The sequence below is a fragment of the Ziziphus jujuba genome, chromosome 3 (assembly GCF_031755915.1).
Source record: "Ziziphus jujuba cultivar Dongzao chromosome 3, ASM3175591v1".
NCBI lineage: Eukaryota > Viridiplantae > Streptophyta > Magnoliopsida > Rosales > Rhamnaceae > Ziziphus > Ziziphus jujuba.
Window position 1 is genome coordinate 22,054,584 of NC_083381.1, and position 26,150 is coordinate 22,080,733.

General features: G+C 30.7%; 1 protein-coding gene across 3 annotated transcripts; it reads right to left on the reverse strand.

The window, feature by feature from the left end:
• Window positions 1-5,617: 5,617 nt before the first annotated feature.
• LOC107422881 (low affinity inorganic phosphate transporter 1) lies at window positions 5,618-9,356 on the reverse strand. Of its 3 annotated transcripts, none has more exons than XM_025075611.3 (2): window positions 9,030-9,356; window positions 5,618-7,505 (listed from the first exon to the last, which is right to left on the reverse strand). In XM_025075611.3, exon 2 carries the CDS (start codon window positions 7,444-7,446, stop codon window positions 5,860-5,862), a length of 1,587 nt encoding a protein of 528 aa, XP_024931379.1. In that variant the 5' UTR covers window positions 7,447-7,505; window positions 9,030-9,356; the 3' UTR covers window positions 5,618-5,859. The 3 variants fall into 3 exon arrangements, with proteins under 3 accessions (XP_024931379.1, XP_048333467.1, XP_048333468.1); XM_048477510.2 differs by lacking the exon at window positions 9,030-9,356 and adding an exon at window positions 8,152-8,275; XM_048477511.1 differs by lacking the exon at window positions 9,030-9,356 and adding an exon at window positions 7,607-7,625.
• Between the last annotated feature and the right edge of the window lie 16,794 nt (window positions 9,357-26,150).

Here is a 26,150-nt window from a genome sequence, read left to right on the forward strand (position 1 = left end):
TTTTTTTTTCTTCCACGCATCACTCCTTTGATTTGTGTCTATTCCGTACGTATCATGTACGTAAAATAATACGTCATCCAATTTAGTGTTTGATTCTTTGAGAACAGTTTGACAATATATTTTAAATATGCTGGGTTTCTTTCTGAAAAAATAAATAAATTACTGAAAATTTGTTCATTTCATTTTGTATTTCTTGGGATTTTTTTTTTTTTTTTCAAGACAAGTTCTTTACTCCTAAAAATTAGTTATCAGTTTTTAAAATTTTAAGATTTCTTTAAGCTTAAAAGAAATAATTAGTTTGAAAATTAAAATATTTGTTTGTTTATAAATATTATATAATTCGACTTAAATTTTAAACTCCAGCCATTAGAAATTGCTAATTGGCTAGTTCTCAATTCAATTTGAAAATTTCAGGACCATTTGGTGCAAAAGCAACAAAATTGTCAGGACCGTCAGCTGCAACCATAAACCTTTGCCACGTAACGGGCTTGGAGGGGTCCCATTCAATTTATTTGCCTTTACCCACTATTTGTATATTGACAGAAATGATGGTGAGAACTTCATATGGTACATCTTTTAATTTAATTTTTTTGATAAAGATCTTTTAATTTTATTGTTGATTCCTTGTGAATCAATTTTGGTTTCACAACTTATTATTTAAGTGTTATTATAAATTAAAATTGTTTCCAACTGAACCAGCAATAACTTTTAGTAATTTGGTGTCTATATCAAATTAAGTTAAAGATACTTAAAGCTTTCCATCCTTTATCCATATATGTTTGGGTGGAATGAATAAAACGAAAAATAAAATAAATGATTTAATTTTTCTGTTTGGATTGTAAAACTGGAATGAACGGAGAGGATAAAGGAAGAAAAAAAAAAAAAGAAAAATGAAGAAGAAGTAGGTTAAATCTATTTTAACGAATTTAACTTTCTAATCAAATTTGATAAAAAATGAAAAAAATGAAAAAAAAAATTAATGAATCTTTTGAATATTCTAATATTATCCTTATTAATCAAACGTTAATTAATTGATAGACTTTTATATTTAAGAGTATTTTTGTAAAAGTATAAACTATATTAATTATTTTCTACTTTTTCTTTCCTTCCTATTAGTAATTATCCAAACAAATGATTATTATAAATATTTTTTTTCTTTATTTCCCTTTCCTCATTAGACTCATCTTTTTTTTTTTTTGTTTTTTTTTCCTTTCCACCATTCAATCCAAACAGAGTGATAGTGATTATCATGAGGATTAATATTCTTATACAGTTTTAGGATTTACTTTTTTTTATATTTATTTTAGATAAAATGAACCAATTTATGTTAAAGGAAAGTAATGGAATTTTCTCTATTTTAACTTTTTATGACTAATCACAGTGATAAAACCACAGTTTTTTTTTTTTTGGGTGCAATAATCCCCCGATCACAATTTAATAATAATAATTTAGAGCAACCCATGATAGAACGTCGATTTTGGGGGTGTCTCACCAAATTAATCCACATGACGTTAAAGTTTTAAATTTAGTAAGCATCGTAGGTGTGATTAGGTGTGATTGGACATGTCTTTTATAATCAACCTTAAATTTTTGGGTAGATCAGAAAATTGACCAAAAAAAAATTTATGGAAGAGAGTTCTCGAATTTCAATTTATTGCTCGAATTCCTAGAAATTGCAAGGCAAGGACATGAATAATGCAAAACCTTATTCCCTACATGGTGTGATATTTTAAGGTCTTATCTCTTATCTCTTGTGTAAGTGAAGCACTAAAGCTTTCTTAATAAATGCAAAGAAGATTGTCTTTCTTCCTCAATTTATTCCACTCAAGGCCAATCTCATTTTTCTTGAATGAAAATGAAATGATGATGATGCAAAGGGATATTTTTAAGCAATTTATATATAACTGATATATGCAAATAAAACAAGTGTTTTTTTTTTTCAAGGAAGTTTTATGAATTAAAATTTGGATTATTCAAAAGGAAGTTCATGAATTAAAACTGACTCATTCATAATTTTTTATTAATTAATTTTAATGCTCAAAATTGTATTTCCATTTAATCATAATAGTTAAAGCTCAAAATTTTTCTAAAAGAAAAAAAAAAAAAAAAAAAGGGGAAAAACACTCCTATCACTTTAGACATAAAAACCTAGAGGAGTTTAATAATGATTTTACAATTTTATAGGGTCCAAGTACAATTAAAGTAAAGTTGAAAAAGTCTAAATAAAATTTTTCTTACAACTTAATAATACAATTGTAAATTACAAAATGCTTAAACCAAACTTTTTGACAAATCATAATAATCCCATGGTATATAAAGATGAAAATTATAATAATCCCACGGTATGTTAGAGATAAAAAATGGTTAAATTCATTACAAATTTAAAAATTTTAACTTCTTATCCCTTATATGCTATTAGATTATATCATTTTTATGATCAGATTTGTCAAAAAACTTTATACGTGGAACCTTATCCTACATTTATGACAAACTATAAAAAAAAAAAAAAAAATCTAAATTGCTAACTACATCTTGTAAAACTCTAAATGAAATTTGTTCTACAATTTAAATAAACTCCAAAATAATTGCCATTAAAATGGTTTAATCAAATAGTATATAAAAGATGAAAGGATGAAATGATAAAGTTAATGATGTATTTAAACTTTTTAATAAAAAAACGCCTGTATCGGCTGCTTCTTTTACAGAGAATTGAGTGTGACATCTTTTTTTTTTTTTTTTGATAATAGAATTGAGTGTGAGATATTCTTCTTCTTCTTCTTCTTCTTCTTCTTCTTCTTTTTCAAAAAAAAAAAAAAAAAAAAAAAAAAAAAAAAAAGAATTGAGTGTGAGATCGATGCATTAATAAATAGAAACAATCTTATTAGAACGACTAATATTATCTAGTAGGATGTGTTTATTTATAATGAATGAAAAACTTTCTTTATATAAGATTTACCATAATATACATATATATATATATATATATATATATATATATATATATATATATATATATATATATATATATATATATATATATATATATATATATATATATATATATATATATATATATATATATATATTTCCAACACAATGACAAAAACTTATATAATAAATATAATAATATTTAATGGGCTTCTTCAAAAAAAAAAAAAAATTATGGGCCAGAAGGTGGGCTTCCGATAACTTTGCTCTGGAAATGCCAATCGAACTCGACTAACCATAAACTATATCCAAATCAACAACTAGGAGAGACTTAATATTATTATTTTATTTTATTTTAATTTTCTTTGCTCTTCTATCTCTATTTCCATATTTATTTTCCGGCTATTCCGGATATATATACATATACATATATATATATATATATATATATATATATATTATCATAGGCCTAATATTATTTCTCCACATGAATAAGCTATAAATTGAGTGAGACACATACTAATTGGAAAGATTTTCTAAGTTTATAGTATTGTCACTCATATATATATATATATATAAATATATACACACACTAAGCTCCTTCTGTGACCATACAAAAAAAAAAAAAAAAAAAAATCCTTGATATCTTTTTTAGTTAGGACACTTTTATAACGTTCCGAATTATTTTCAAATTTTAAAACATCTTCTACCATAGCTCTATTAACCATTCAGTAAAGGAAACTTGGGAAAATTTACTGTAATATTTCAATATTACAAGCTCAATTTCTCTCTTTTGTTTTTATTTAATAAGAAACTCAAAAATTATCACGGGGTTCAAACTCTGGACCAAGCCCAATAGGTTCAATTCGCCCAAAAAGAAAAAAAGCCCAATAGGCTCAAGGGCATATAACAAAGTGAGTGTTAAAATCCACAAGAGCCTGCAGAGCAGGGAGTTCAATAAAATCTTCTATTTTTATTATTATTATTATTGTTATACCTTTGCCACAACAGAGTTCAATGTAATCTATTTTTCACATAAAAATGATAAATTATGTAACATCCGTCCACCATATTTGGTCAAAAGTAAGAAATTATGAACATATGAAAGTCTTTTTTTTTTCTTTTTTTTTTTGGTTCCTGAATGGCATATGAAGGACTTGTGTAGAATTAGCAAGTTCTGATCAAATCAAACTTTTTGCAACATCTGGAAATTTTTGAGTGAATAATTGACCTACTTCTATAATGTCCCCAATTTATTTTAAATCTTAAAACATCTTCTACCATAGATATATAATCTTTAGATTTATTTCATTTTATTTTATAATTCCAAACGAGCCTTTTGCCATGAAAATTAAGTGCTTCTGGGATCTTAAGAACAAGAAGAAGGAAAACAAGCAGCAAACTTACCAGGAAAAGACCTGGCCCAGCTACAATCATTTTGATTTTAAGATTTTAACCATTCAGTAATGGATGGTTGAGAAAATTTATTGTTATTTATCTTTTATAACTGTTTCATTCTTTTAGTTTTACCATCTTATCCTTTATTCTGACATATTGTGGTCATTAGGCTCTGGTAAGCCCAGTAGTCCTTAACAAACAAGTAAGAATATAAATACAAGTCATAAATACAAGTCCTTGTCGCTTGCACATTATGAAAATGTCTCCTCCACAGTTTGTCTGTCAACACAACACAATTATTTATTTATTTATTTTTTTGGGACAATATATTTTTAGCTAAAAACATTAATGTAAGGTATGGGGTCCAAATTAAAATGGACCCTACAGTTTTTATCTTGTAGCAATCAGACTGTCCAGATCCAATGGAACATTAACATGCGTATGTATACCCAGACAAAGAAATAATGGACAACCACAAGAGGAATCTTATGTCCTTTATTTGATTTTTCTGTGGAAATTGAAGCACAAAAAGAAATTTCAATTTCTCAATGTCTTAAGACTCCTTGCTAAGAATTGATAGATAATGACCATAACAGCAAAGAGAAAGGTGTTAAAAAAAAAAAAAAGAAAAAAAAAAAAAAGAGAAAAAATCTGCAGCATTGTGGTTTTGTGAGCATAAAGTGACAGGAATCTGCAAGTGGGTTGGAGAGGAAAAAAAAATAAAATTCAAAGTTGCAGTACTTGTAGTGGAAAAATGCAAAAGGTAGAAGACACAATGTAAAATGCATCTAAGAGCTGGAAAAAACCAAGCTGCTTAAAACAACAAGAGAAAGCTACATTTACCGAGTTTGCATTCTAACTGCAGATTTACGCAAAGCATAAGTCTTGCTGTCTCCACTTAAAAAGTTATGTGAATCATCAAACACCTAACATGTGCCTTTCGTTGATATTTCCACGAAGTTGCGAGTTTCAATTTGGATACATGATTTGAAAAAGCAGGTCTTGATTAGAAAAACAGAATGTGAACAATTACTAATTCACACCTAAATTCCTATTTGATTAGACTTACTATGAGGAGTCTCACAAACTTAAAATCAAATCTTATTATGGTTCAGTCACTCAATCAAAGGATTGTTCTTTATAGCCAAAATTTTCAATTCACTATCTAATTTTATTCCCTTCACCATCAGCAATGTTACCATGCTAAATTGTTAAAAAAAACACACTTTACAGATGATAACCAATAACAAAAAGGAAAGCGGAAAACAGAAAACCATCATAAGCAACAGGATATCAAGAACATTGGGATTGAAAATTTATTTTATACTATCATAAGCAAAAAGGAAAACATAAATCTACAATCTCTTCCTGAGACAGAGACTCAATTTTACAAAGCATTTAAAAAAAGTTAAAAAGAAGCAAAAGGAGCTAATTCCATCCATCACTAGGCTATAAGCTGAGCAAAAGAGACTTTTTTACACATACTATCTGGGAACATAAACTTTGTCTAATATTTTGATGATGAAAGATTAATTAGACCTCAGGAACGGTTCGAGTGTCATTGCCTAAGTGCTGTATTGGCGCTGCTGGTGTTGCATTTTCTTCCTTACCTTCACCTGACAAATCCTCCAGTGACTTTCCTTTGGACTCCGGCACCAAGAATGTAAACACCATTCCAAAAAAGTTCACCACACCAAGAACTATGAGCGTGTTCCTCACTCCGAAACCTTGTTCGGCATACTGAAATCCAAAAGCACCAACCATTGCACCAGCCTTCCCTGCTGCAGCTGATATACCATGGCATGTTGACCTCAACCTCGCCGGGAAAATCTCTGCAGGCACAACAAATGTGGTGGCATTGGGACCGAAATTGGCGAAGAAGAAGGTGAGAGAGTACATCACCACGAAACCAATTCTGTTTGCTGATAAAGTCCAGTGATGGTAAGGAATAGCCAAGGCAAACATGAAGACAGTCATGAAGAAAAATCCCATCAACTGGATAGCAAACCTCCCCACCTTATCAATGAATGCCACAGTGAACCAATATCCAGGGACAGTGCTGCAGAGAGCAATAAGAGTTTGAGCTCTTGCAATTCTGAAAACTTCTTCAAGAGCACTCATGGTTTTAGCCTTAGGAATCCAACCAATGGCAGAGAATATGTCCTTCTGAAACAGATTCTGACTGTAGAATGCAATATCCAACAAGAACCAAGTACTTGCAGTTCCAAGCAAGTGAAGTCCATGACGACGAAGGAACTCTTTGGTGAACAATCCAAAATCATTCCCTTTCTTTGTAGTCTGATCAAATTTCTCTGGTTCAGCTTGTACCTCAACTTGTAGAACCTTTGACATATCAGCTGCGGCTTGTTTGGCATTCTTAGCAACCAAGGCAGTGTAACGAGCAGTTTCAGGCATTTTCATACGCCAATAATAAGTAAGCAAAGCAGGAAGAGCACCAAACATCACGATTAAGCGCCAAACATAATCAGCTTCTGGGACGACAGAGGCTGAAGCATCGACTTCATAAGCTGGGGCAGGAAATTTGGTCTTGAAAGCTGAAGAAATTATAATTGCCACCATTCCACCAGCCAAAATTCCAAAACCTTGCATTGCAAACACAGCAGCAATAAAAGCTCCTCTAGTCCTTTTATTGGCATACTCAGACATGATTGTAGCAGAAAGTGGGTAGTCACCGCCAATGCCAAATCCAAGCCAGAACCTGAAGAAGCAGAGAGTAGTCATAACAGTCTTGGGATCTTTGCCAAAGGACAAACCAGAGGCAATTGAGCAAATAACCATGAGCATAAGGGTCATTCCATAAACACGTTTTCTTCCCAATTTATCACCAAGCCAGCCAAAGAAAAGCTGGCCTGAAAGGGTACCACAGAAGGCAACACCATTAACGGCGGCAGAGACATTGGAAGGCAGCTTTCCGGGATCGGCGGATCCTTCCACTTGGTAGTACAAGCGGCCAAGCAACTTAGTAACAAGGGAGATGCAGAATAGATCATATGCATCAGTGAAGAATCCCATACCAGCAATCACAATGGCAGTGAAATGGTACCATTGTGTTTTTGCCACATCAAGTGCATTAAGCACTTGCAATTGATCTTTAGCCATGGCTAGCCCTCAAAACTTCCTTCACTTTTACTGAATTCTCTCCAAAGGGTTTTTTTGTCCTGTGAGAATTAAAACAAAAATGATCAATATGTGACTTATTTATGATAAACAAAGCATGAGGCATGTATTTGAGCAAAGAAAAGTCAAGTGGGTTGGTGACCTGGCTCAACCGAGCTATTGAACTTGTGATGGTAAAACAATCATAAAAGATTAAGTAATTGAGAAAGAAGACAATAAATCAGCCAAGAATTTTCCAAGGCTGTGTAAAATAACAAATAACGTGAATACTCAATCCGCAAAGTGGACCATACAAGAGTAACATGGCCTAGGACCTTAGGTAGCAAACAAGAAAGTGACAGCTGAATCAAACAAGAGAGAAAATTGACCAAGAAGAGCCATAGGAAGTCATTGGGTCAATAAAGTGAAACCAATATGTAAAATTTCTTGTGAACAAACAAGTTTGAAAATATGAAATCAGGAAAGAGATAGAGTTACATGTTATATATAAAAATAAATTTTTTTGCAGATCAAAGTTATTGATTGCCTGGTGTGGGTCAAAATCTACTTTCTAGACCTTCCAACTACAACTACCCGTTTCCCAGAGCTCTTAATAAGACTGAAGACAAAGTGAAAAACATAAACAAAAAAGTCCTTTCATGTCATAATTCATTAAAAAAACCAGGAGGAGAATGAAGGATTTTGAACCTCAGGCTCAGGAAAACGAAAGGTCCACTACAAAGGAAAAGCCAAATACAAACTGATGAAATTGGTCTTTCAAGCTAGGACGATTTTTTTGAAAGACTTATTGGAAATCAAAGAAAATTAGGTGCGCCCAAATAAAGCCCATTTAAGCACGGTTCCTCTGCATTTGATTATTCTACAGAATAAATTATTTAGAAAGTTCAAATGGTTTTAATCTTTTTCCAAAAAAACTAAAAAGCTTTTTTAAATTTTTTTTTTTTTTTCTATTCCAACAAACGTGAAAATAATGGCCAAAAAACAGTGAGAAAATTTCTGAAAAAAAGTTAGGAATATTCTTGAAGAATTAAAATTATAGACGTATACAAATTTCCACAAGAATCACAAGACTCTTGCCAACAATCCACATTCCATCCAAACTAGAGTCCTTGATTTCCACGGAAACAAACAACAACAGGGAGATTAACTATTAGGGGTATTAAAAAGATTTAAAAGTAAATAAAAATTCCGGGTCAGAATATTTGGCCTACTGAACTTGCGCTTTAACACAAAGTAAATAACACAATCGTGTAAACATTATACGCTGAACAACAAGAACAAAAAGAGAAAATTAGTATTTCTACTATTAATTTAACCAAATATATCATTGGAAAATGGCTTGTAAGAACAATGTTCACGTATTCATGTCAAATATAAAGCAAGAAATTCCAAAATAAGACTTGAAAAAAAAAAAAAATCATAGATTTTAGTCAGACCCATTTGAGAAAAGGGGCACAATTTTTAAAAAAATGATATAAAATAAAAGGAGCAAACAAAAAAACAATGATAAAAACGCAAAACCAAGAACCCAAATGATTTTTCCAATGATAAAACAATAATCATACCTTAAAAGTAGAAAATAAAAATCTCCAAGTAAATGGTTCAGTTTTTTTCAATCTAATTTTTTTCTTTTTTTCCCAGACTAAAAGCTTCAAAGGGTAGTGAGAAATCGAGCAAGAGATATAAGAAGAAAAAGCCCACGTTCAATGCCAGCGGCAGAGAAACAGAGAGCTTGTATTGTATTAGAAAAAAAGAAAGAAAGGTAAAAAAAAAAGCCAAAAAGATCGTTTCCTATAACGCTAAGGTCTTTTGTTTTTGTTTTTTTTTTTTTCCCAATCCCAGTATAGTTTTGAGAGAAGAAAGAGCGAGAGAAAGAAGGAGAAGAGAAAGCCGGGGAGTGTATGGAGGAATGGAGGGAAGAGTTGGTTCCGTATTTAACTGCAGAGGACGCTGTGTGTTAATTGTGTAAAAATTATGCAAAGAAAGAATCTTTCATGTTTTACCAAAGCATATTCCCCCACCCCCACAATTTTTACTCTTAACTACTATTATCTGTCTTTTTTTTTTTATTTACCTTTTTTTTTTCCTCTTAATTATTTAAAATAAATATATGGATAAATAAAATAAATATATATTAATTGCAATTATAATTGTATTTTAATATATATAGGCTACAGCAGATAAATTTGACAAATCATTCTAACCATTAGATGAGATTTATTCTATTGTAATTTTTAACAATTAATTTAACAAAAATAAACATTTATTGACCATTGGATAAGAAAAATCAAAGGTTAATATGATTTGTCAAAAACTTTATCAAATCTATTTGTACAAGGAATCCTCACCTATACTATGTCCCTATATTATAGATTTATATATGTATATTATATATATATATATATATATATATATATATATTTCTAAAGAAACAAGAAAACAAAGGTGTCTAATGGCACAGTCAAGCTAATATTAATAATAACAAAGAAAATGAAAAAGGAAAACGTGGTAAGTAGTGAATAATTTTCAAACATTAAATATAATTTGTTTTCTGTTTGTATATATATATATATATATACTCCTGTTTAATCTTTTATATGAATATATGGTGATTTGTTTAAGTACGAATTGAAAACCTTTGCAAATAAGAGAACAAAGTAATTTAAAAATCTTACACTATTAATTGAAATCAAACTCAGATTCAGACTTCATTTGTACTTTTAATACTATAATAATTCTCATGCAGATGGTAATGTTTCATTTTTTTGACCAATAAAAGATATAGCAGTGAGTGTTTCATTGACATGCAAAATAATAATAATAATAATAAAAATAAAAAGGTCCAATTAGTAGTACTGCAATAGTGTAAATTACAATAAAAAATTATGATTACCCTTTGAAATTAAGAAACAAAAAAGTATTTTGCAATGTCACTATCTCATCATCAATCCTAATCACACACAATTTTCTTCAATTTAATTATTATTGTCATCCAAATAGATTCTCGTTTCTATTTAAGTGAAAAAAGAAAAACGTTTTCGAGTTTCCGATTACAATGCTGAATGTATTTAATTATTTTCAATGCTTGTACTGTAAATTTTTTTTAGTACTGCAAATTGAATAATGAACGAGACACACTCTATTATATAAATTTTTTACTAAATTTTAAAAAATAATTAGTTTTTTTTAAACACCAGAATGACATAATCTTAATGTGACGAATAATAATATTTAATGGACCATATGGTTGGCTCCTAATAGCTTCAGTCTGTGAATGTGAATTGGACTGGACCCACATATCTTCATCAACTTGCATAAAATAAGTCCAAGTCAACTAGTTGTAGACAGACTTTAATAAAAAGAGGACAAAATACATAATCCATACAAAGGAACTATATATTATCCATATCATTATTGTTATTATTACAATTATTTATATATATATATATATATAATTTTTTTTTTTCCTGTGCTCATCTGTCTCTATATCCATATTTATTTGCCCTGTGAGGGAGGCTAGGCAGGATATATACACATCCATCATGCTACTGTCTAGGCTTTTGGCCAATGGGTTTGGCTAACATTTATTAGGTTGAAATATATCCATAATGTAGTAGAATCTTTTTATTATTTTTATTTTTCTGTTATTTAGTTTCATTTGGAAGACATTTGATAATTATTTTGTATTATTTACTAGATATTTTCTCAGGAAAAAAAAAAAGAAAAGGGAAAAAAAAAAAAAAAACGAAGCCTACATGTAATAGTAAAGCAGTCGAAAACATAGACAAACAGAAAAATAACATATTTTAAATCTAACACTATAATTCTCTAAAAAATGTTGCAAAAACCAATAGTACTTAAGCTAAAAACTTTAAACTGAATGAAAAGCATATAAATTTAACAACAACCATAAAGAATAATATGTTGTAATTTTGATAGTATTTGTCCTCTATGATTTCACAATGAAGTGGCAAAGTCAAACTTCCAAGGAATTAAGTTGAAATTCTTTGCCATATCTCACTAGACGCATGCCCACATTCTGAAGGAATGTAAAAGAGCCCCTTTTTATGGCCCCATCGTAAAAGAATAAAATCACTGACACCTGTTTTTTAGGTAGGGTACTTTTTAATTGTTTTATACATGTAACCCATTATGGGGATTTTTTATTTATTTTTATTTTATCTTTTATATTAGAAAAATAAGTATTCGAATTCAGGATAATTATTTGAAAAAAGAATGATTTTATTATTTGATTAGACTTTCATGGGAATTCCCATTTATGGAGGTTAGACATTTTTTTTAGGGACTTAAAAATTATTAGGAATGATATTGTGAACATTCTTGAGTTTTTTTTTTTTTTTTTTTTTTATATTAATTTTTTTGTCGTTCAATTAAGGACGTGAAGTTTTAGAATTTATATGATCTAACAATTCATGTAGCTCTTTTAAAAAGAAAAAAAAAATTGATTAACTTAATCTTTATCTTGTTTCAACTTTCAACAATATCGTGCACATTATTGGTTTATATATCCACTTTTTTCTTCTCAACTAAATATTCAGGTTTGAATTTTTAGTCATAACCAAAACATATATATATATATATATATATATAATAATAATAAAAAAAAACCAATCGTTAAACACTTTTTTTATTTTTTTTTATTTTACTTCCTCAAAGTAGAAATTAGCCTATACATTTTTTTTTTACAAAAAAAAAAAAAAAAAAAAAGAGCTGCTCAAGGCAGATTCTACTAATTTACTTTCTTAATACTTGAAGAATGAAGAGTTGGATTGTTTAGTTGGTATGTGGATTGGGGGAGGACATAAAGTGTTTGTGATTATAAAGTTGGATTTAATGGTGGAATTTCAAAATCCCCACTGAGAACCTTCTCTTTCCAAACATCTGCTGCTATGGACCTCCTAATTTTCGGCAAACATATAAATACACTATCAGTCACATCACATCATTGGAGCTTCCTTATTCCGTTAATTCTATCAGATTTGCTAATTCCTAACTCTACAATATCTTCTTCTTTAAACTACACCGCTAATGTTCTCTTCTGCCTAATTTCATTGAAAATATCTCATTCCTCTACTGCCAAAATTCAACACACAACTCCTTAAAACCATTTTTATTTATTTATTTATTTTGTTGTTGTTGTTGTTGTTGTTGTACCAAATTTTTGCATTAAAAAGAGAGTTGAAGATAACCTAATGTGGACGCTCAATTAAGCTAATGTGGGCACTCAATTGAGACCATTTTATAGGGCTAGAATTTAATGACAAAATTAGACCATTTTGTAGGGCTAGAATTTAATGACAAAATTCTCTTATACACGTTAATTTCCTTCCTTTGGTCTTATCCACCAATACTCTTTATCCATGTTAATTTCTCTTATTCCAAGTTATCAAATTACATTTAAAAGTGACAAATGTTGATTTTAAGAAGTTTTTTTTTTTTTTTTCCTTCCTTTTTTTTTTCATAAAAGATGCCATTGCCATCAACGATTGTCTATTATCTCAGCTGCACTATCTACGGTGGTCCATTGAGAATAACACAGGTGTGCTTATATTGTCACTCAAGCTCTTCTTCCTTTTAGTATTGCTCTGTTTTTATGTTAATTGGGTGAATATTCACTTTATCCTTATTTAAAAGTCAAATCATTTCATGATGTAACTTTCTCTTTTGTGTAATAACTTTTTTATTTGTTTAAACATTTTAATAATTTTTATCGTTGGAAGTTAATCCCGTATATATGTGTATATATATATATATATAAGAGAATTTTATAGTACGGATCGCATTTAAAATTGATATTTTTTAGATAAAAATATCGATTTTTATGTGTACAATGTACAACAAAACCGATGCTTTCATCCAAAAAATATCGATTTTGAATGCATCCACATACGGACCGTTTACACTGTAGAAATCCTCTATATATATATATATATATAATATAAACTATTTTATGTACCTTGCTCACTGAATATATATATCTAACATATATATATATATAATTGTTTTCATGGGAATAATTTTCTAATTTATAATAAATGATATGTAATATAATAAGTAAATATAAGTGATACCTCAATTGATTATTAAAAATAAAATAACATCTCAATCAATATTTTAAAATTAAAAACCACGTTACATATAATAATTACCTATTTTGTTTATAGAAGAGGGTAAAACAATCTTGATACCTTTTTCTTTTGAACACGATTCATTAATAAGATAGAGCCAACAACTTGGCCAAAACAATACCAATTCAATGTATAAAGCCAACAATTTGGCCAATACAGTAGCAGTTCAATATTGCTTTTAATTTGCACGTTTTCCATTATTAGAATCAAATAATCATATTCCCTTCATAATAGTTAGATTCTTTTTAGTCTTGGTTTTCTTTCATAGACCAATCACAATAGTAAATTGACGAACTCTATGTATATTTAAGAGTCGTGTTATCCAACCCTAGTGTTGATAAGTTGATGCTAAACTAAAATTTTTCATTACCTCCTATATATATATATATATATATGTCACACACGAATAAAAGTGAAACTGGAATTCAGATTTGCAAGGAACAATTAGAATTTTGCGTTAGCTCCTGATATTAAATGGGGATAGAATATTAAACTCTGTTTATATATATTGTTTGAGAAGTTGTTTAAATATGGACTAATTAATTAATAGACTGATTTATAAAACAAAACCGCTGATATTATATAATTCAAATTAATAGACTGATTGAGGTATAATTCAAAACCACTTTCCAAAAGTAAGCAATGAATTGGTGAAAAGCTATAAAGTAAAAATAGTGAGCAATGAATTGGTGAAAAGCTATAAAGTAAAAATGGAAAGTTCATGTAAACAAAGTCATTGATCATTTTTTTAAAAAGTGGGTATCAATGACTTTTTTTATTTTATTTTTTGTTGTTGCTGAAAAATTGGGGCAAAACATGAAAAGGAAAAATTTTCACACGAGATTCATACCAAAAGTAAAGTTGATACCATTCTCATTATTCTCACCAACCATGATCCAGAAGAAAAATCTTCACAGTTTCGTTTCAAGCAAAACCAGTACTCATTGTATCACTTGTACACGCACTAATAATTTGAATAATAATAATAAAAAAAAAAGAACACTTAAGATTCACTAGGAAAAAAAAAAAACAAAAAGAAGAATATAAACAACAAACTTGCAAGAAAAAAACAAAAGAATGGAGGTTATAACAAATCAAGGGTCCACTACTATATGATATGAAGAAAATCTGTGTAGACTTTGAATAAAAATAAAGCTGGTGAAGAAAAATTGGGAAAAAAAACCAATATATTTTGTTCAAATTTGGAAGACTCTGAAACTGAAAGCAGAGCCGAAAACCAAAAGATAAAATGAACAAACTGAAGACTATTGAGTCTTCGGACCGCCAACCAAACATGTCAAAGTCATAGACTGCACGAATAAAACCCAAAATTGGATAAGTATGGGTGACAAAAAAATAAAAAATAAATAATTTATATGTCCTTTAATGTTTGGATAATTGGATTGGAATGTATATGAAGCAACTTCTAGAATTTTTTTAAAGAAAAATTGAGTGTCACAGAAAATAGAAAAAAATTATAAAGAATTTTTTTAGAATATTTAGTAAATATTTAATAAAGAAAAATAATATTTTAATCTTCTTAGTAATTCTTTTTTTAAGCCATACAAAAGAAACTACATGTATATATTACTCAAAATTCTGGAAGCTGACACGGTAATTTCTTCGCACTGGCATACATCACAACAACCATCCTCCTTTTCTTATGGTAATGACAGCCAATACCGACCTCCTTTTGTTTTGTCTTTAATATTTTTGCTTTTTGACTTGCCAAAAAGCTTTGCAAATCTGTCAATCTACACCAAAGCTAACAGTAGCTTTCCTTTCTTCAAAGCAGGCAAAAAAATCTAGAGGCAAATGCATTCTTTCCTAACCACCATTGCATAATAACTTCTCTTAATTAACATTATATTGGTCACTGTTAATTACTATAAAATCTCATTTTCAAGAGGGCACTAAAAACAAAAAAAAAAAAAAGATTTAAATAGTATAAAATCTCATTCTGAATTTTTTTAATTAAATTTATTGTAAAAATATGGTTTTAGAGATTAACAAGCTTTATTAGTCTTGTATTTGGGGATGAATAAGAATTGTAATAGAAAATATCTTTACACCAGTTGAGTCTCAGGATATTTAAAGAGCATCTACATGTTCATTGAATTTTAAAAGTAGTAGTAGAAAAATACTATTTTTCATTTGGTTTTTGGGACTATATATGGATACATACCCGTTTGGGCCCTTTTTTCTTTTCTTTTTTTTTTTAAATTCTACTAATAATATATCCCAATATCAAAAAAAGAAAAAAAAACTACTAATAGTAGTCTAAAGCTCTGTCTGGTAGGATTTTTTTTTTTGTTTAAAATCTTTATTGGAAGGTTAAAATTTTTTTTATCAAAAAATAAAAATGTTTAATAAAAATTAATAAGTATTTATTAATAAATAAAATAAATTTTTTAAAACTATTTTAGAGAAATTCAAATTTTGAGCTTTTTAAATTTTTTTTTTATATTTTATATGGAAATTTAATAAGTATTTAATATAATTTAATGAATATTTAATATAATTTTTTTATTTATAACCAAATATTTATTGATGTTTTAATAAATTTTTTTTAAAAAAATATATATTATATAAAATTCTACATACTAAAATCCTATTTTTATCAGTTATATCAAACAGATCATAATATTATCTAATTAAAATTTTGTTTTGATTTTCTTCTTCTTCTTCTTCTTCTCCTTCTTCTTCTTCTTCTTCTTCTTTTTTTTTTTTTTTTTTTTTTTGTGTGGCATTATATATATTGTTTTTTCTTGAAATTAAGTAGTGTTGACTAAATGGTGGGCCGGCCATCACTGCCAAAGATTACCAGCAGCTCAAACTTCAAAGGAAGAACTCTAATACGTGGAAACAAATTAATAAAGTGGTCCCTCCAATTTATTTGCATCACGTTGACATTTTTTTACCCATATACCTTTTACGAAAGTCAATGGAAAAGGACCTTCAAATATATGAAGGGAAAAAGCAAATCATTAAGATGTACAAGTTTTCAAAAGCTTGTTTTGAGAAATAAACTGTCATTAGACCGAGTTTTCAAGGGTTTGTTTGTACTAAAAAGTTTAAGAAACTTCACTGGAAAAATTAAACAAAAAAACAAAAAAAATTGCCATCGATTTTCGTTTACAACTTAAAGTTGTCATTTAAATTTTCATTTTGAATAAAAATATGTACTCTTCTTTTATTTTGACAAAACATGTCACATCCTTGAAACACTTCCAATGCAACTAAATCTTGCCTCTATTTCTTTTATTTTGAACAAAACTAGACAAATCCCTCTGTGAAAAAGCTCTATAATATTCTAGTGAAACTGAAATAATACAATTTGGTTTTCTCATGCATGCTACTGTTCAATTCCCCAACCAACCGAATCAAAGATATAGAAAGAATCTTTATTTAATTTATAGTCCCATTGCACAATCACTCTATTTTAACCTTCAAAATGGTACACATGAAAAAGTGAACAAAGTTACATGTATGGTATACTATACATGTTATATAGTATAACAATCTTTCATATCTTTTGCTCCCTTTCTATTTTTTCTTTTGCAAGATGGTATTCTTAAAACATGGATACTTGATCAACAATAGTGAGACTGAAAAACAAAGCCAATACCAATTTCAAACACGAAACTTTATCACTAAAACTTTTGTCAATGTAATCCCACAGACAACACTTTTATCTGTATATTACTAAAAGACATGAGGAAACCAAACTAAAAAATGAAATTGTAAAAAACTAAATTCTATCAACAAAAATTGCATATAAAAAATTACTCAAAAACCAAACTAAATAATAGCTATAAAAAATAAATTTCACTAACCTCTTTTCTAAACTATGAGACCCAAACTGAACACCCACAAACAAAACCCAAGAAGATCCAGAAACAAAATCGATTTATTTCCTAATCATGCCGATTAGTCATATTAATTAATTTATAATTAATTTTTTCTACTCACAACTAATTTAGTGCAACAATGAGTGTTTATATATGCCACATGGTTATGGGCCTGGTTAAGTGGTACAAAATCAATACACCTCCTTTCTAAAGCCCAAAACCCAAATAATTTAAGAAAGCAAAACGCATTTAAACTTAATCTCTAAGGTCAAAACCCTATGCCTCCTGCCGATAAATAATTAAAAAAAAAAAAAATAGAAACGAGAGAAGAAAACCACTAATACTCTCTACAGTCTCTACTTTGATGCAGGAAATCGATGATTCTAAGGTACTCCTGCTCCCCTACCTCTTGTTAATCATGAAACTATATATTTTGACTTAGGTTTGGATTGTAGTTTGATTTTTACCTAATAAATTATTCATTGGTTGATTTTTGGGTTTTGATATATACCTAATAAATTATTCATTGACTGATTTCAAAATAAACATGTTTATGGAAACTATATATGTGCGTTTTGTCCACGAAATTGAATTAGAAATTTAAGGATGGAATGGAATATGAATCAATGAGTGAACTAATTGACATGATGATAGATTTGATGATTTTCTTTTTTAGTTAATTAACAGATTTAGAGGGAGAACTCATGAATTTACTGATTTTTAGTTTTATATAAGTAATTTAATTCCAGATACAAATTTTGTGACATGTAAAATGGATTTATACAGTGCTTTAAACTTTTTAATATTATTTTCTTCTTTGCATTAAATAATAATCCTATGATTTATTCATCTTTATTATCAGGTTGTGGATCAGAAAGTCAAACTGATCAGGAAGCTCAAGACCATGGACATTCCTGATTATTCTTTACCCAATTTGATGAAATTTCTTCTCGTACTACATCATTTACGAATTAATAAAAACTCTTTCAATTTATACTCTATTTTATTTATGGACTTTAGCTAATTATGTTTGAATATAATTAATGAATTTCAGATGCAATGGGGCACTTTGACAGATCCATCAATAAAAAGAGAAATTTTAGATGTTGGAAAGAAATTTGATCAAAGGAAACTATTCGCTCTGCAAAAATGAATTTGAGAACCTGGCTTATAAGGTTGACTTTGTCATCTCATTTTTTTTGAGTTTGCTTAAATTGCTTTGAATTTTTTTTTCATTTAACTGAACTATTTATTTATTGCATGCTTCAAATTTAAAAGGGTGTGAATTGGTGCCTCAAGGAAGCTGCTAATAAAGAAGCTGTGGCAAGTACACTGTTGAGGCCAAAAGCTTCTAATTATAAACCTGTTGAATCCGCTAAAGGGACCAAGAAAGACAAGGTTAATCAAATATCACATCTTACTTTAATATATATATGCACATATGTATAATATCTGTCTCAATACCTAAAATATATATATACATATATATATAAACTACTTTTTTGCAGGATTTGATAATAAGTTACATGTGTGACTTATTGGATAAAATGAAACCACCGGAGTACAAAGTAGGTGATAAAGTTGAGGTTCTAAGAGGACGGGACCTTTTTCGGGCAATATACACTGGTAAAGCCACGAAAGGGTACTGTAAAGTGCGATTCACAGGCTTGCATAAAATCTCCAATGTTAACCAAAGAGATGGACCTGTAATTGTGTACGTATTTGCGAGTTGGTATTGTAGAAGAAGATAGAATAGTAGACCACAGACGTGGATCTGCAATTAAGCGTTTCATACAAGACGAGGACGTTGACTTCAAGATTGACAAAGATATTTGGTATCATGGAAGAATGAAATCAGTAAGAGAAAATAGAAACTATTTCATTGAAGTTTTTAGCAAAGGCAATGAGCTATATGAGTGTCAAAATGATAGTCGAGTCACATGATTTCGAGCTCACGAGCCATTTGAGACTCGGAAGAGAAAGAGGTGGGATCTTGACTCATAAACTGTTTTGTTGTTTAACTTGATTGATAACTCTCATTCTCTACTGCCAAAAAGACACAGTAACTTAAAACATTTTTTTTTTTTAAAAATAATTTTGAATAACCCGATTTTTGCATTAAAAAGAGACTTGAGGATAACCTGATGTGGGGACTCAATTAAGCCCATTTTTTAGTATAGAATTCAATGCCAAAATCTCCTTATGTACATGTTAATTTCGTATCTTTATCCACCAAGACTCTTTCATTCATAGTTATTAAAAAAGGTTAAAAAAAAAAAAAGAAACTCTTTTATTCATTAATGTTTATATATACATATATATATATATATATACATACAGTCCGTCTATGATGCGGACGGTTCTCATGCAGACTACAGTATTGATGACGGTTTTTTTATAGTATTGGTGACGATTTTCTAAGAAACCATCGTTAATACTATAAAAAACCGTCACTAATACTACGGTCCTCATACGGACTGTCCCCACCATAGAATTTTCGTATATTATATATATATATATGGCGTTTCTCTTAATTCAATTTCTTAAATTACAAGTAGAAGTGATAAATCTGATTAATCTGAACTTTTCCTGAGGAAAAGATGCATTCAAATGAACAATTGTCTATTACTCTGCCGCACTTTCTATGGTGGTTAATAGAAAAGGGTATTATATGTAACCATCATGTAATTATCATATCTTACATAAATTTAATGATCTATAATTATATATAACATCACAATTCACAAGACAATAAATTAAAGCTTATGGATCCTACATAAATTTTGTTATGTGTTCACTGATGAGTATGAAATTTTCAATCCATGGAGAGAATAATACAGGCGTACTTATAATGTCCTTCAAGTTCCCTCTAATGCTTCTTTTATGTTATTGGAGTGAATATATATATTCTCACCCATAATTTGTGTTACAAGTATTATGTTCTCCATGTTTTAAACTTTGTTCTCATTAATGAAATAATCCTCTCTCTCTCTCTCTCTCTCTCTCTCTCTCTCTCTCTCTCTCTCTCTTTCCTTATATATATATATATATATATATATATATATATATATTTAGAACCGTTCTTATAGAAAGTATTTCCTGATTTAGCATCATAATAACGTGGCAGGTTGGATAAATTTAACAATTAGCAATTATGTTTGTAGGCAATACAAGCAAATATCGGTACCTTTTCTATTGAACACGATTCATTATTAAGTTTATTTATTACACACTTTGTCCCCTTTATATACAACAGTTTGGCCATATAAAAGCAGTTCAATATTGATTTTAGTTTGCACCTTTTTTTTTTGTTTTTTTGCTCTTTTTTTTGTTTTTTGTTTTAAACCAAAATCACGTGATACTAAAATGCAATTATCACTTTAAAAATATAAATAAATAAATAAATAAATAAGGCCCTCCAGTAACACTAATATAGCATATACAGAGAAGAAAGATGATCCTTTCTCTGTTCCAATGCTATTGTAACACCCCGTCCCAAATCGCACCGGAATCCGTGCACGTTGACCGAGGTTGACCGTTGACCGAAGGAGTCAAAAGTTGACTTTTTGACTCGGTGGGAATTTCGAGTTGACCAGGGTACCATGGCGAAGTGCATGACGCCCTGAGTTCGTAGACTAGTAGCACGTCGAAAACGGAGCTACGGTTTGAAAGTTATGGGCGAAACAAGTTGAAGTGCAAACTGTCCAAAAGGTACCGGGAGTTGACTTTTTCTTGTGATGTAATTTTGAGTTGACTCTTGTATGGTTGTAAAGTACTCGTCGATACGAGTTCATAGACTAGCGGCACGCTTAAATCGGACATTTGGTTAAAAAGTTACGGACGTTTGAAATTCGCCGGGTACCGTATTATTTTAATATATCTGGCTTAAGTGCACAGTAACGCCACGTGTCAGCTTCTGATTGGTCCACGTGTCATGAACAGTGTCACACAAGGGTTTTATTTGTTAAAACTCTCGGGGAAGAGAGAGGAGAGAGAGAGAGTCACCGGCCGCCGGTAATTTTCAAACTTTCCGGCTGGGTTACTGTACATGCGCCGGCCAGCCAGGTTGCCCACCTCATTTCCGGCAAAACCTCCAAGTTTCACGGCGAACGGCCGCCGGACGCGCCCGGATCGGACCTCCGAAGTTTGGCGGCGACTTTTACCCCTCCACCGCCGGCCACCGCGAATCGACCCTGTACCGGCCGATCTACAGTACACGCGCCAGCTAGCCTTGATCCTCTCCTCAAGTCCGGTCTACCCACCAAAAATCACGGCCACCGGACCACCGACGCGCCGGGATCGGAGCGTTTTCCGGCGAGGGGCCGGAAATCTTCAAACGGTGATTTCTCCGCCGTCCGACCTCCGTTTTGCTCACCGCCAGTCACGACCAACGGCCACCGCACGCGCCGCCTCCGGTGACCGCGGCGGCTTGCCGGAAAATACTGTTCCGGCGAGTACCTGAAATTCCGGCCAGCTCCAGTCCGCTGTGTTCGACCTCCTGAACCCGAATCCGGCATCCGTTTCCGCCAGTTCGCGACGGTTTGGGAGAATCGTGGAACCGAAATCCGAAAAGCTTCCCGACGAAATTCCGACCCCGTCGGGTACGATCCTTGGAAATTGAGACCGAATCTGTGATCAGCATCACTCGAGCTTCGATTTGGTATATAACTCGTAAATTCTAGATATCGTTTGTGTTTTGACCCCCCGGGTACCGGGTATTATTTACCCGAATAAAATATTAATTTATTTGACTGTCTGTGAATTTTGTTCTAGGAGCACCGGTGAGTCTTAGAATTGATCCCGTAGTGGATCGTGGTTTAATTGCGTGCTTCAGGTGAGTGACCCACCTTCAAATGTATTTGGGGAATTTAATTGGTGAATATATTATGTGTGATTTAAATATTTGGAAATTAATTTCTATGTGCCAAATATTTATTGGATTTATTGTGGAATTATTTATGAATTTATTGGATTTAAGAAAATGTGCATTTTACAAATTTATGCCATGTGAAATTATTTTATGGTTTTGAGGATTTTGAAATTGGTATGGTTTTAATGGTAAATTGGGCATGATTTGATTTTCAAATATTTCAAAGAAAATATTTGGTTATATTGGTGATTTCAATTTTTATAAAATATGCCCATGAAATATTATGAGATTTGATTATGATATTTCGAGAAATTATTTATGCTATTGGGAAAATGTGGATATTTGAATTGATGGATTTGGGAGTTGGTGGATTTGAAAATCATGGAATTTATGGCATTGATTATAAAGAAATTGTGGAGAATTTTCCGGTTCAAGCGGATGGATTATGCCCGCTATGTTTATAAAAAATGTGAAATTGTTTTATAATTTAAATTGTGGATTTTACGATTTTTAGATGCACCGTGCACGTATTGGTGTTCTGATTATGTGATATGGTATATGTGATATGGATATTGCGCACACGGATATGATTAGCGCGCAGGTGGGTGTGAGTAGCGCGCAGGTGATATTATGAGGGTGTCCTGTGGATGCCATCGGAGAGGGTGGCCACCCCCCTTTGGCCGGGACACCAGGTTAGCAGCGGCGCAGTGGGACGCCACGCGACCGTATGCCGGTTTCTTTCTATAACCTCCTGTCTGGCGGTACCTTGGGACGCTGGGTACTGTTGGCGCCACTGGTATATAGTGGGTGCATCAAATGATTTTCAGAATTGTGTTTTAAAAATAAAATGTTTGCAAACTGTATTGGAATTAAAAATATAATTATTACTGTTCTGGTATTTAATTGATGTCTTGGTTTTCGGGAAATTCGAACAAAGGGTTTTGTGAAAAGGTTTTAAAAGGGGAACTTTTCCAACTGAGAGAATTGTAAGGGTTTTGAGAGAAATTATTATTTCCAAATAATTATTATCTATCTACTCATTACTGTGGTATTATATTGTATAGTAGACAGGGTCACTCACTGAGATGATTAGCATCTCACACTCTTAAATTCCGTTCCTCTAGGTACCAGGTGGTCGGTGTTCATTCGGAGCGGACTTGATCTTCCTCGCTGTTTTAGTTCGGCAGTACCCGTTTATTCTTTTATTGCAGTTGTAATATTTCTTTCACTCTTGCTGTATTTATCTTGCACTGGGTTGCTGCTGTTGTTTTCTTTTGAAGTGCTGCAATTTGTGGAACCAATTTGTAGTTTGTGGGAGGAATAAGGAGATGTTTTTAGAAGTATGTTTTCAGTGCAGGTAATTTGTGGTAAGTAAATCCCTTAGGGGAGGCTTTGCCGGATTTTCCGTTGGAGGATTCGGTAGGGTTTCCCTGAGATCAGGGCTGTCTAGGGTTCCGGGGAAGGAATTCTGGACGGGTCCTGACAGCTATACAGAGGATACACAACGGTAAGCTCATAAAATACTGCTCACATAGTTAAAGGGAACTTTTTTGATAATTTAGTTAAAAAGGACTTATAGTTACAAACCTGGTTTGATTTGCAGAATTTAAATTCAGAATCCTTGTTAGATAAAAGTGATTTGTCATTAAATTGTCATCACATGGGTGCTTTTAGTTTTTTTTTTTTTGGGATATTGGCAGCCAAGCATCCCAAACTTTATCAAAGTTGACATATTACCCCTAAACTTTTTTTTTTCTGGCACTTTGCACCCAAACTTTCTTTTTGCTTATACCATTGGTTCATCTATTAAATATGCATAATAGAATAATCGGGTGCCTTGCACGTGCTCATCAAAATCATGTAATTTCGCTGGTTTCCATTTAGAAATTAGGGTTCCATTCGAGTTTGGGATTGTTTGATGTTACTGAGAGTGGTGGTTTGGAAGAAGAAAAAGAAGAAGGGAAAAAAAAAAGAAAAAAAGAGAAGGGATTTTGGGTTTGAAAGAGCACGGGGGAGTGAAAAAGATGAGGAATAGAAGAAAATAGACATGGATGTATAATGATGAAGAAGAAAAAGGAGAAGAAGAAGAAGAAAGGATTTTCGGAATGAAGTTGTCTCTCTCTCTCTCTCTCCTCTTTCTCTTTCTCTGTCATCTTTTTTTTTTTTGTAGTGTACTTTCTCTTTCACTATAATTCTCTCTGTCTTTCCCTTTTCTTTGTATCTGTCCTCTTTTTTTTTTTTGGTGTATTTTCTTTTCCTTTGTAACTCTCTCTGTTTTTATCTCTTCTCCTTTTTCTCTATCTCTGTCCTTTGTTTTTTTTTTTTGGTGTATTTTCTTTTCCTTTGTAACTCTCTCTATTTTTATCTCTTCTCCTTTTTCTTTATCTCTGTCCTCTGTTTTTTTTTTTTTTTTTGGGTGTACTTTCTTTCTCTGTAAATCTTTTTGTCTATCTCTCCTCTTTCTCTATTTTTTTCCTCCTTTTTTTGTGTATTCTTTCTTTCTTTGTAACTCTCTCTGTTTATCTCCTTTCTATCTAACTGATATTTTAGGAAAGCAAAACTACATTTTAGCAATGGAGGAGCTTCTTTCTATCGATTTTTTCCCAATAACTTCAGATCTATCTATTTTTTAAATCAAACAACATTCCTGCATTTTTTTTTCTTTTCTTTTCCTTTTTTTCCCCTTAATTTTTTTCCTCCACATTTCTTGAGTTCAAACAAAGTCTAAAAGTTGTAAAATTACATAATTTACTCTCGTTTGATGAGCACATGCAAAGCACCTGATCATTCTGTTATGCATATTTAACAGAGAACCAACGGTGCAAGCAAAAAGAAAGTTTGGGGTGCAAAATACCAGGAAAAAAAGTTTATGGTACAATGTATCAACCTCGATAAAGTTCGGAATGCTTGGCTGCTAATATCCCTTTTTATTATCTATTCTAATTAAATTAAATTTTTTTATAAATCTTGGTTTATACTACTACAAATCAAGGAGATGGGAATCGACAGAAATTGTACAGTATGAAATAAGAAACGGTAGATGAAAGTAGGATAATAAACCCCAAAATTGGAGGATTAACATTTAAGTTTTTCAAGCAGGACATGGGCGATGAGGTAGAGATTGAGGATGCATGGTATCGTGGAAGGATGAAATCGGTTAATGATAAGGGGAACTATAACATTGAAATCTTCAGCCAACAAAATAATTTGTTAATGATAAGAGCAACATAATTAAAGTCAAACTAAACGAATGAAAACCAAACTGGGATAAGAATGGTTGACAAAGAATTCTTTGTGCTTTCTCTTCTTTAAATTTTTTTAAAAACAAAGAAACTTTATATTAAACCGAAAAAGGTTACATCAAGATTAAGCTGAGGTTCAATCCAATCTGAACCATCCTTAAACTATTTTTGAGGAATTGAAAATGTTGGTTGCTTTTATACCTTATTGTTTGGATCTAGTAAATTCTACAAAATAAATAAATAAAATAAAATAAAATTGAGTTTCACTACAACTAAGAAAAGAAAAGTATATATAAATTTAAAAAATATTATTTTAAAAAAATTTTAAAAAAAATTAATAAAGAAAAATTATATTTTAATCTTCTTCATAATTTTATTTTATAAAATTAAAAATCAAATATAGTAATTATTATTATTATTATTATTAATTTTTCCTTTGAATTCCATAGTACAAATTTAAAACAACTCTAACACTATGTTTGGATTGAGGGAATAGAAAGGAAAACATTTAAATCCCTTATTTTGATAATTAAAATGGAGTGAAAAGGAAAGGTATAGGAAGGAAAGGGAGGGA

What these genes read in the sequence shown, in the direction of transcription:
- LOC107422881 (XM_025075611.3), bottom strand. Translation starts at nt 7,446, where the DNA reads ATGGCTAAAGATCAATTGCAAGTGCTTAATGCACTTGATGTGGCAAAA.